At 32.6% G+C, this 12,803-nt stretch overlaps 1 protein-coding gene across 1 annotated transcript; it reads right to left on the bottom strand.

Moving 5' to 3' along the window:
- Positions 1–10,685: 10,685 nt before the first annotated feature.
- LOC131602776 (probable protein phosphatase 2C 34) lies at positions 10,686–12,517 on the bottom strand. The gene is made up of 5 exons (XM_058874964.1): positions 12,138–12,517; positions 11,734–12,042; positions 11,453–11,570; positions 11,127–11,350; positions 10,686–11,025 (listed from the first exon to the last, which is right to left on the bottom strand). The coding sequence occupies exons 1-5, from the start codon at positions 12,378–12,380 to the stop codon at positions 10,813–10,815; spliced, it is 1,107 nt and encodes a 368-aa protein (XP_058730947.1). The 5' UTR covers positions 12,381–12,517; the 3' UTR covers positions 10,686–10,812.
- Positions 12,518–12,803: the final 286 nt, after the last annotated feature.

Consider the following 12,803-nt stretch of genomic DNA (forward strand, 5'->3'; position numbering starts at 1 on the left):
GATGGAGATAGTATGGATTGACATAATTGGTAGCGAAATCGGCAAAGCTCTGAGCAGCCATAGATGCAGAGAAAGAATAAGAAAAGAACGCAAGAAAAGAAAAGAGAAGCAGTGACTACCAGAGCTTGTTTTGCTCTGAGACCATATCAAGAAAGCAAGATTTCATCATAAAGAAGATGAAGACTAATTGTATTCAAGAAGAAGAAGAAGAGAGAAAGAAAGTGAAAAGTATTATTTCATTAATTCAACTAATAATGGTTACAAGTATTGTTATATACAACTATAAAACACACAAATATTAAGCTAGTGTGTGTAGTATGTATAGAATAATTTTCTAACTAACTAATACAAATACAAATGTAGCTCTAATAAACACCAAAGTTACATTACACTAATATCTAGAATTACATAAAATACTTGTAATTTACCAGAATTAGCATCAAAATATTTAAAATGTGGCATCCTAAATAAGTTAAATCATTAATTACATAATAAAAGATGTTCAACAAATCGAAATTAAAGCAACCAAGATTAGAAACATCAAAGTCATCACATATATGATTATAAAAAAAAAAAAAGTCAAAAAATAATCACTCAATAACCCCTGGGTTTTGTGGGTTGGATGAGAGCTTACCCATAACCTAATTATTTTGAATGAGTTTTCATTTTAAAAATCGTATTCACCAAATAACCCGACCCAATCCAACCCAATTTTTTTGGTCGATTGGATGGATTTTAGTGGGTTTACCCAACCCATGTACACCCCTACCCTACACCATTTTTCTCACATAGAAAACATACCAAGTTCTACACTAACAATCCATCCACTCTCATTCACAAAATTACACAAATTCATCCAAACATAAACCTCATTCCATTTACATATTTCCAACAAAAGCAAAAAAAAACGCATACACACCAATTCACTTTTTCTACAAATTAACAAACCTGTAAAACAATAATACACACCAATTCACTTCATAAAACAATATCCTTTGGTTGCACGTTCTTTATTTTACAATGACTATAAGCACCATATCCTAATTTCAATAACTTTAACATAACAGCTAACAGTTACCAATTTTATCACCATTAATTCAAACACCAAACTACCACTACATCCATGTTACAACAAACTCACGAAAAAATCATTCAAAACCTCATAAACCAATTCACAAACCGAATCATCAACAAAATCATAAGCTGAAAATTCTCACAAACACTTGGCGTGTGTGGTTTACATACAAAACAAGGAACATTAAAATAAGAAGAGGAAACGAAAGCTAAGTCGCAATCATTGTCGAAGTCACACCGAAATCATGATGGAACGGCACTGGCCACTTCCTCTGTCATCATCACCACCGAGCTGCCCATCAGTCGCTTCACCGTGCCTCCCACTCCAACCGTGTTTTAGCTGCCGCACCCTTCGGTTGAAGCAACCTCCGGCCGTCCGCAACCTTGCCTCGACGCAAATGGTGCTCAGACGAATCTCTTTCACTACCGCCAGCCACCTCTATTAACTTCAAGTATGTTTTTTACTATGCCATGGTTGTTATGTTGTTTTTTTAATTGAAATAGTAGGAAATCCGTGATGTCACAGGTCGGGATTTCACATTACATGTATCTAATTATGACTTGCAAAGTTCCTTTATATATATCAAACATATACATTTAACTAAAATGCAACCAAATTTTAGTCTATATTAATCCCGAAATCATAATAGTTAACAATGGAAGATCTAATAATATATCTAAATTTTTAGCTCTTTAAGTAAAAACAATAAACAGTTAGATGGTACAAATTTCAAATGCTATCTTCTTAAATGATCGGAACCAGCCAGTAACAATAACCTGCATCATATACCTATATTGTGAAATGTATAAAATAAGATATCGATTTTGCAAAACTTTGAAAAAAATAAATAAAGTGTGTGACATCTACAAATACAAATATAGGATAAAAAAATTACCATCTAACAAAGTGCTTGAAAAACCTCCTTGTATACAACATTTATAGTGGTCGAGCACGAGACATTCTCCTTATCATGTATTAAGATTTTAAGACCATTTTTGGTAGTAACTGAAATTGCAATATACAATTGTCCATGATTAAAAACTGGAGAAGGCAAAATTGTTGAGTATGACACCATGTTTTCAGTTGGATAACATTAATATAGTTATAATTTATAATAATTTATCAAATCTTAATTCATGTGTTTGAAATATCAAACATAATATAACTTATTTTGCCGTTCATAAATATTCACGTAGTTTCAATTATATACTAATAACATGTATCAACTTTTAAACATTGATTCATATTTATAATGAATCGTACAATTATTTTTATAACTTCAAATTTATAAAACAACAACAAAAGAAATAGTTAAAAGATAAACATTAAAATGATTAGTCAATAGTTAAGATCTCGTAGATACGTTCACATCTACCCGTCAATTCAGATGAGTTAACAAACCTCAGTTGAATCCAAATGAGTTAATTCTAAAAATTTATTAAACCTATTTGAGATATTAGCCCATTTCCCAAACCTAAAATATGTGACAGCTCCCGTCAAATGCTTAAAAGTTTTTACATTTAATGTATATTATTATAATATAAAAAATATAATTAAAAAAAATTAAAAAAATTAATTAAGAATAAAATTTAATAAACCTATTTGAGATGTTAGCTCATTTTTTCCAAACCTAGAATGTATGACAGCTCCCGTCAAATGCTTGATGTTTTTTCCTATTTGCATATATGTGTTATTTGATTATTCGCGTGTTTGTAATTTGTTCGTTATTTGATTATTGATGTGTTTGTAATTTTTTCGGTTGTATTCTGTTTGCTTCAGCTATGTAGTAATGTACCTTAGTCCCTTCAATTATTTAATAAATTAGAATGGTTGTCCATGTTATCATGTATCCTTTTTTAGCCTAGCAAATTGGGTTTTACGTTTCATCAAGTGTTGCTTGAATCACAGGTTAGAACACTTGAATCAAGGTGTTGAGTTGCTTGATTCGAATCATACAATTTGTGAAAATTGGATTTTGGATCTGTGTGATTTGATTTGAATCACGTGATTAACTTGACGTGAATCACAGTTTTCCATGAAAGCAAGAATTTGGCTCTGCCTGATTTGATTCGAAAGATGGAATACAAGTGACTCGAATCATATCACAATATGACTTGAATCATTATTTGAACTTGACTCAAGTTATGGATTTGAATAGTGATTCAAATTATGTCTTCAAACATCCAAATTTCCACCTTAAATTTAAATTGGTTTTTCTTTGATTCAAAAGTAAGATTTCTCATTATGAACTTTTTCATAATGAAAGAAAGATGAAAATTATGTAAGTGAAAAATGTCAATTTGTCTTTCCTTTTCTAGTGTGTCTATTCTTAGCATCCTTGTATCTTTATTTTGTTTAAAGAACAACTTCTTTAGTGTAATTCATGTCAAATTACATATTGTTTTTGTTACACTTTGTTTTGTGAAATTTTTTGTTGTCAGAAACCAAAGAAAGTGGGTTGGTCAGTCTTATAATGATTCAATTTTTGATCAAGCTCATGATAACCATCAAGAACCGAGACTCATTTTACACAAAAACTTGTGTGTTCTTCATTCACCAACATCTAATTCCTTATTGATATTTGGTGAATTAGAGTGTGAGTGAATGTTTGTGTCATTCTTTTGGAAATGTTCATCATCTTCAACCTTAGTGCTAATCTAGTGTTATAGAACCTCATCTATAAATACCAAGTAATTGAGGGAAATTAGTGGTACATTAGGGTATCTAATGTTTTGTGTGAAGTTTGTTGTTTGTAACAGATGCATGAATTGTTTCTTGAATGTGATTTTGACGTTGAGTTATCTATCAGGAGATGGTTTTCACTATACTCTATAGACTTTGATGAAGTCGAGTACAGATTGTTCGTAAGACGAAGTCAGAAGTTGTCCAACTTTGATGAAGTTGTGTAAAGACTGTTCATAAGACAAAGTTTGAAGTTGTCCAATTAAACTCTTAGCTAATGGAAATTGCTCAGACAAGATATTGGTGGGATAAAGGTGGATCGCCACATACGAAGACTTGAAGCAGGTTAATATGGATAGCAAGTTTGAGTATCTACATCCAACAGAGGAATTACCGTGTGTGATATTTCGTTGTTATCAAAATTCTTGTATAAAACTTATTAAATAATGTAAGATCATGATTATTTCCCGATGGTTTAAACACCATTGAAGAGTGAAGTAATAAAAGAGAGAATGAACGTCGAACCGCTATATATCTCTGTAGTTTTATTTCTTATATTGTCTCCATTAATTTTCTGCATTCATTACTATAGCTATTGCATCATTGTATCATTTGTATGTCATTTAGGTTAGATCTTGCTTATAGAGATTTAATGTGTAAGCTTAGGTTTGCGGTGCATCAAACCTATTGGATCATCATAAATTCAATTATGTTTTGAATGAATTTCTATGTAAAGGTTTTTAAATCGCTTTGTTTAAAGCGGTTTTGGTTATCTTATTGATTTGCATTAGAAAGAATCGTGCCTTTAGTGATATCTTGTAGTACTCTTATTGGATTAATTCATTGAGAAGCTTCCAAGCTTTCTTCGTGTTGTATTTTGCTTCCGCATATTTTAAAATATCTAGTTTTATTTTATGGGACCTAAATTTTTTTTAAATTGTCTCTTTAGAGATAGGTTTAGTCAACACCTCCACCCTCTCTAGGATTTTATACCCATATTCTCACTCAATAGATAATGTGTTTTGAATATAACTTCGATAGAATTTTACAAGCTCGTTGTTAAATGCTTTTGTACGTTGATTGGGTGATTATCTTATCAAATTAAGTGAACAAAGGTGAGATAAGAGACATGTTTAGTTCTTTTAATTTTAGAAGAAATTTTCATAATCATCTGGATTGAAGCAGAAAACAAAGTGTTGATCAGAAAAAATAAGAATGGAGATGTTCATTAGTAAGGGTAAGCATTTTATTTCTGATGAAACTTTCAGTGTACAACAAGTTACTTGAGGACAAATAACAAAGTAAGTCTGGGGTTGTCATGACACTCGATCATTACATAATATTTGCGAGCAATTTTGAATAAACTGATGGAATAATGAGCAAAATCCAAGGCAAAATTGTGAAGAAGTGAGGATAATCTTTAAAGGTGGAGAAAGTTGGGACTTAGTTAAAATTAGAAGAAAAAAAAAGCAAAAAGCAAGTTTTGCTACTAGTTTTCTCGTGACCGTAATGCTTTCATCGTGGGCGCGATAAAACAATATCGCGATCGCGATGCAACTCTGCATGGATGATAAGTGCAAAAATATCGTTATTTTGCGTATATAATTTGTTGCACTTATTGATACTCTTTGTTAATACCGTTTGAATAATTTCCCGTTTTGTTTGTAAATCCGTATACTTTTTGAATAGTTGTATTTTCATATACTTTTATACCGTTTGATAGTTTTTGTGTCTTTTTGAAGGTATTGATGCATATTTGGAGCACAGGCAATAAAGTGTCGAAGACACGACTTCAAACGCGTAATTTTGAGCAACTCGTCAACGAATAAGGCTTAAAATAGAATAATAAGAAATCATAAATTTGATTGATATTTATTCATTGTTAGATAGGAAATTGAATAAGCGTTCCATTACTTCGAACCAAGTGCAACTTGGAGTTACAGTTCTCAAGTTATGGCATTTTTACTAAAGCTAAATTTTTGTTGACCGCCCAGGCCGTGCGATGCGCGCTCTGCGGATTTCAAAGTGTATAAATAGGGGAAAAACATATTTTTTTTATGTTATGTTTTGGGTATTTTTGAACCCCAGTCCATCATACTTCATTTTTTGGTCTAGAGAGCTTAGAAAACAACATTTGTGGCTTGTAATCAGATGATTCTTGGTCGTGAGCTCGATTGATCTTGTTTGACACCGCGAGAAATTGGGTTTTCTTATCTTCCCCTTCTCTTTGTAACCATTTATGTTGGGATTTTGTTGTAAGTATGCTTTGTTTATATGTATATTATTACTCATGGTGTTGTTTAATGCTTTTATTACAAATCTTCATTAGTGATTGCTTTCTCTATGTGGGTTTAGATTAATGCAGATATGGATGATTTGAATCCGAGTTTAGGAAGAACATTTATTGGGTTTTAACTCTAGAGATATATTAGAACTTAGTATTCACTTTAGTATCGGTTCTTAATGCTTTCGTGTTGCTTGTGTTGTGCTGAGAGACCGTCAACGCGAGTAATACGGTTGTTGTCTCACTTTGTGTTAGAGATAACCTCCGTGTGAGCGATACATGATGATGTTGATGAGTAGTTTAGGTTGATTTCAACTGAGTAGTAAGTTTAAGTATTTAACGGGTATATGAGTTTCAAATCTCGAGAGTCTCTATTGTTCGGCTAATGAAATTATTTTCTGTTATACATACTTCTATTTTGTTTAATAAACTGACTAAGAAGCCAGTTCGCAAAAAAAAAACGAGTTACAGGCACCCCAACGGTTTTGACTTTTGTAAATTCTGTTAGTTGTGTAAAATGAGATGTGTAGGTGTTAAGTGGGGGCTACACCAGCTGTGCAATCTTCTGGAATGGTTTTTTCTTTTCTGGTGTAGCGCGTTTAGCGCGCCCAGCTACTTTCAGCCAGTGAATTATTTTTATTTGTTCACATGGCTCCCCTCCGTTTTCCTACTTTCATCTAGGCTATTTAGTAGTAATTAATAGTATTATGTTTAATTCTTTTTATTGTTGTTTGAATTCAAATTTTGACCCGATCGCTTGAAGTAGCATTTGGTGATTCTTCGAGTCTGATTGTTTCAATATGCCAATTGTGCGGTAATGATAATGTTCAAAGTTGTACGTGCAAGGTACTCATTTTTCGCTTTCTATAGCATAACATGATTACGGAACTTGTCATTTGTACATTGATCATGTCATTCATTCTTTTTGCATTACTTGTTCATGATATGAATCACTTTAGTTCCCTTTTTTTACCATTTGTGATGAAGCTTTCCATTGTTCATATATGCAGGAGACCGACAATTCTTGTTTTAACTGGATTTTATTATGTTTAATCTGTTGTTTGTATTGATTTTATGAAAGCACGAAAGAGATCAAGGCATTTATTTAAATTTGAGCACAACCACCATAGCCAGATAGTCAATTCATCTTGTGAATGTGTGATCTTTTGTTATCCCTTTTGAGCCTTTTTGTCAATGTCCATGTTGTTTTTGCTAAATGTCTGTCTATAAGTGTTTGGTTTTCAATTTTTGCATGGATGTTGATTCTTTGTTTCTTGAACCCTCAACTTTGTGTTGATGTATGAGTTTTTACCTTGCCTTAGAAAGTAGGGAGTATTCACACATTAATGTTTGTTGAATTCAAGTTTGGGAGAGAAATGATTATGTACTTATTTGGTTGTTGCTATGAGGTTGGAAAGAAAAAGAAAAGAAAAAAAATGTGAAAAAGAAAGAAAAAAGAGAAAAGTTTGAAAAAGAAAAATAAAAAGAGTATGGAATGAAAGTGTGCAATAAGTATTCTGTTTGGTGTGAAACTTGGAATAAAAGAAGTTTGATTGAAATTCCATTGTTTACTCCCTTATGTTTAGACAAGTTTTTGTTTCAATTAGCTTTAGGACTTATCCCTTGTTTGTTAACCAAGCCACATTACAACCGTGAAAAGTCCTTGTGATTCTTGCTTTTGTAGTTTCAATGTGATTTTTGGATGAATGCATAATTTTGTCTATTGTGTTGCAAGATTGTTGGGTGAGTGAAAATCCCTCATTTTTGTGTGTTCTTCATATACTGATGAATTTTTGCTAGGTGTGATTCTTGATTGAGCTTGTTTTGTTTAGAATGTTTTGTATGATTTTTGTACTTAGGATTCGTTTCATTTTCATGTGTCGTTGTAGGATTGTGGAAAGTTTTACTTTGTTTGAGTGTTTTTGTTTGAACCGTGCAATTGTTTCATTTTTCTAAACTTTGTCGATTCTTGATTCTTTAGATTTTCACCTTTGATTCTTTGAGTGTTTGGCCTTGATTGAGGACAAACAGGTTTAAGTTGGGGAGAGTTTGATAAGTGCAAAAATGTCGTTATTTTGCGTATATAATTTGTTGCACTTATCGATACTTTTTGTTAATACCGTTTGAATAATTCCCCGTTTTATTTGCAAATCCGTATACTTTGTGAATAGTTGTATTTTCATATACGTTTATACTGTTTGATATTTTTTATGTCTTTTTGTAGGTATTGATGCGTATTTGGAGCACGAGCAATAAAGTGTCGAAGACATGGCTTCAAATGCGCGATTTTGAGCAATTCGTCAACGAATAAGGCTCAAAATAGAATAATAATAAATCATCAATTTTGTTGATATTAATTCATTGTTAGATAGAAAATTGAATAAGCTTTCCAATACTTCGAACCGAGCGCAAATCGGAGTTACGGTTCTCAAGTTATAGCATTTTTACTAAAGCTGAATTTTTGTTGACAACCCAGACCACGCGATGCGCCCTCCTAGCGTGCGACGTGCGCTCTGCTGGTTTCAAAGTGTATAAATAGGGGAAAAACATTTTTTTTATGTTATGTTTTGGGTATTTTTGAACTCCAATCCATCATACTTCATTTTTTGGTCTAGAGAGCTTAGAAAACAACATTTGTGGCTTGTAATCAGATGATTCTTGGTCAGGAGCTCGATTGGTCTTGTTTGACACCGCGGGAAATTGAGTTTTCTTCTCTTCCTCTTCTCTTTGTAACCATTTACTTTGGGGTTTTGTTGTAAGTATGCTTTGCTTATATGTATATTTATTGTTCATGGTGTTGTTTAATGCTTTTATTACAAATCTTCATTAGTGATTGCTTTCTCTATATGGGTTTGGATTGTTGTAGAGATGGATGATTTGAATCCGGGCTTAGGAAGAATATTTATTGGGTTTTAACTCTAGAGATATATTATAACTTAGTATTCACTTTAGTATCGGTTCTTAATGTTTCCGTGTTACTTATGTTGTGTTGAGAGATCGTCGATGCGAGTAATATGGTCGTTGTCTCACTTTGCGTTAGAGATAACCTCCGTGTGAGCGATACGTGATGATGTTGATGAGTAATTTAGGTTGATTTCAACTGAGTAGTAAGTATAAGTATTTAACGGGTATATGAGTTTCAAATCTCGAGAGTCTCTCTTGTCCGGCTAATGAAATTCTTTTCTGTTCATAAGTTAAATTCCCGCATTTACTGTTTTAACCCACTTTAACCCAAACTCATTAACGTAAGAAATTGTCGAACGGCGATTCAATAACCGCTAATCCATGTGGAGACGATATGATAAACTAAATAAATACTTATTTTTGCTTGCCGCTTTACCGCTTCAACAATGGTCGCAATGATGCGTATTCCCGACACGGTTTTGCAAATTTTAATAGAAACAGTGTAGATGTTTTTTAGGATTCGCAAGTTGCGAGAGAAAGTGACGACCAAGAGCATTTGTGGACAATTTTATAGAGCATTTGAGTCATTGCAGAGCTTATTTTCCATTGATTTTAATGAATATTTCTTATCAACTCATTGTAAATGTTAATTTCACTATAAGTAGCTAAATTATTTTAGATTATATGATTGTTTGAGATTATTTGAATGCTTTAATGATAATTTCACTATGAGTAGCTAAGTTATTTTAAAATGAACTTAATTACACTATGTTGTATCATATAAATGTATGAGATTATTTGAATGCTTTTATGTTATGATCAATATTGAAATATTCTTATTCTTAATGCTTTTTGTGTGTTGACGAGCACACAAATTGGTCTTATATGAATACGGATTATTGACCTTAATTATGAGTTGTGGATTTTGAATTAACAAACTTAGAAACACCTAGCTTAACACCTAAGAAGTTAAGGAATTATTGTCTAAATTAGTGAGTTGTACACCAAGAAATTAAGTACAACTGTCTTCATTTAATACATAATTCATCGACATGTATAATTAAGGGCTTCAAAATAAATATTTAATCACTTTTCTCTATCGAACTTTACTCCAAAAGTTTTCTCGTACTTGTTTTTTTTACCAAATCATAATTGAAAATTCCCTTGTTATTTACTTTAATTTGCATTACTTGTTTAAATTCGCAATCCATGTGGAGACAAATTCTTTTATTACTTCGACAAGATTAGTACACTTGCTAGTTTAGTCGTCAGAATTGTTTCTCTATGTTGGAGTTATGTTTTCTGCCTAGCGAGATATTGTGGTATTTTATAACCACCCTAGACCTGGATCTAAGGTTTCCAGATATATAGAAACCACTACGGGAATGGGTAGTTAAATCCCTGCAATTCAGGGAGGGCAATAAATTCCCATGACTCACTCTCTGCCATTGTTGACCCAATAAACGTTAGTCGCACGATCACGCACTGTGGACGAAGACGCGAAGGATCAGACCGATGTATCAGAAGAAATGGTGGTCTATCCAAAAGAGGGGCGCTCAAACTAACAAAGAGACAAACTGAAAAAGAACGATAAGCGAAACATGTGCCCTTCGCCACGCCCCGTGTCCCCTTCCAATACCACCAATATATACAGAATAATTAAGTCTTATTTTAAATTATGTTTTCTACTCTAAGCCATTGATGCTGTGCGGATTGGCCTATAATTTAGGAGAGTCTATGTTTAGGAGTCTCACTTACATTTTAAATAGTAGTCTCTACTCTATATACATAACATCTTAATTTATACAAGTTTGTAGTTTATACTACTACAAGTCCCATTCTGTGTCATATATAAAAGGATTGCTTCTCAATCTACAAGTTTAGTAGCATGAATGTGATGAGAGGGGTAAGAGTGATGAAAAAAGAGACAAATTACAGACATATCATCCATAGCAATACCACTTCTCTTTCTTTTCCATTCACGTATTGCATATTTCACAACCCTTTCACTTGCTTTTTCTTTATCTGCCGATGCACAAACAATATTCACTGCCTCTTGGTTTGATACAACATCCCAAACCTAAACAGATAGTAACAAAAATACCAATTAGTTTCTTAAAAACTCTTAAAGTGATATAACCCTTTTCTACATTAATATAAACACAAATATTAGACACATACCCCATCAGTTGCTAAGATGATAAATTGATCCCTAGTGGTAAGTTTTCTATGTGTCACTTCTGGCACAGAGATTAAACCATACTCTTTCATACAATAGTCACCAAATGCTCTTGATATTGCTAACCCTGGTGTTTTACCATTTGGCATCCAAACTCTGTACACTCCTGGTTCATCTTTCATACAAAATACACGTCCTTTCGATTCTTCTATCCTCTCTGCCTCCTCTGCAATCAACAACAATTATTACTAAAACTTAAATTTCTTGAACAGATTATTACTGTTACAAATTCTTATATGAGTGTGTTTAAATTAAAAAAATATCTCACTTGGTAAATTTGGTTTGAAGTCAGTGGTTAGCTGAAGTGCAAGTAATGTGCCATCTTCTGAAGTGGTCGCCAACACAAGTCTTGAATCGCCCACATTCGATATAATAAGGTTTTCACCCTGAAATTTAAACGACAAATACTTATAACAAACTCAGACACCAGACACAGACACCAGACACAGACACCAGACACGTGTTTGTTCAGAGGTAAAACACACCAAGACACAGACACGTTTAGAGGAATCGGTGCTATAGAGAAAATAACACTAGATATATAGTAACCTGTTTGATCATTGTCAAGGCAGTTGAGCCACTTCGAAAAGAATCAATTCGAGGATGATGCTTTAGATCTTGGTCAACTGCAGCAAAAGTCTTTAAATATGATTGTTCCCATAAGTTTAATCCATGAACATTTTTGTTTTCTTCAACCTTAAAACCTAAGTCAATTGATGTTGCAGCAAGGTTTCGTTGCCAATTGCATAGCAAAAGAGATGGAACTAATTTCCTCACCCTTTTAGCTACAAAGTGTCCCCAAGGACCATGCCCATCAAAAACTCCACAAAACATCATGTCTTGTTGGCAACCAAATTCCTATAATCAACAACAAATTAATCTCAACATTATAACAAAAATAATTGATTTCTTAATTAATCCAACTATGGTTTTATTTAATCTTAATTGCATACCTCCCAAACAATAAGACGATCTTGGTTGACTCCTTTTTGGCCTCTATGTGTAAAAACAGAAACAAAACTGTTGTCTTTGTTGGACTTAACAACTCCAGAAGAACTCAATAACAATTCATTCTTCCTTGCTTCTTTTGCCAATTCTTCCACTGCTTTTCTTGCATCATCCTTTTGGAAATTCTTGTCTTTTTTTATTGACATAGTTCTTGCCAATCCGTTTACAAAAGATGGGAAATTAACCATGGTGATTATTTTGATATGGTTTGAGTTTTGGAATCCCCAAAGGAAATCCTAATAGTTTGAGGATTTAAGAAACTAATGCTAACTATGCTACTAAATACTCTTCATGAAAAGTTCAAACACATTTTTTTATTGGAAATTTATGTTTGTAATCTAGTGGTGTCATTCTCATCTTTTCTTTGGCCACCAATGAATATAAGATAAAGAAGTGGGCATGTAAGACAATGAAAGGTGATCAAACACATAATGACCATTTTGACTTCCCTGTTATGGGGTCTAGTTAGTAATTAGACAGCAAATAACAAATTATAATTTGTTGTTAGATCAATTATTTAATTAATTAATTATGTATGACCTAATTAATTATTATAAATTATTAAAAAAATAATTATAGTTAATTATTATTTATCGTTAATTATTAATGAA

Source organism: Vicia villosa, linkage group LG1 (genome assembly GCF_029867415.1).
Source record: "Vicia villosa cultivar HV-30 ecotype Madison, WI linkage group LG1, Vvil1.0, whole genome shotgun sequence".
NCBI lineage: Eukaryota > Viridiplantae > Streptophyta > Magnoliopsida > Fabales > Fabaceae > Vicia > Vicia villosa.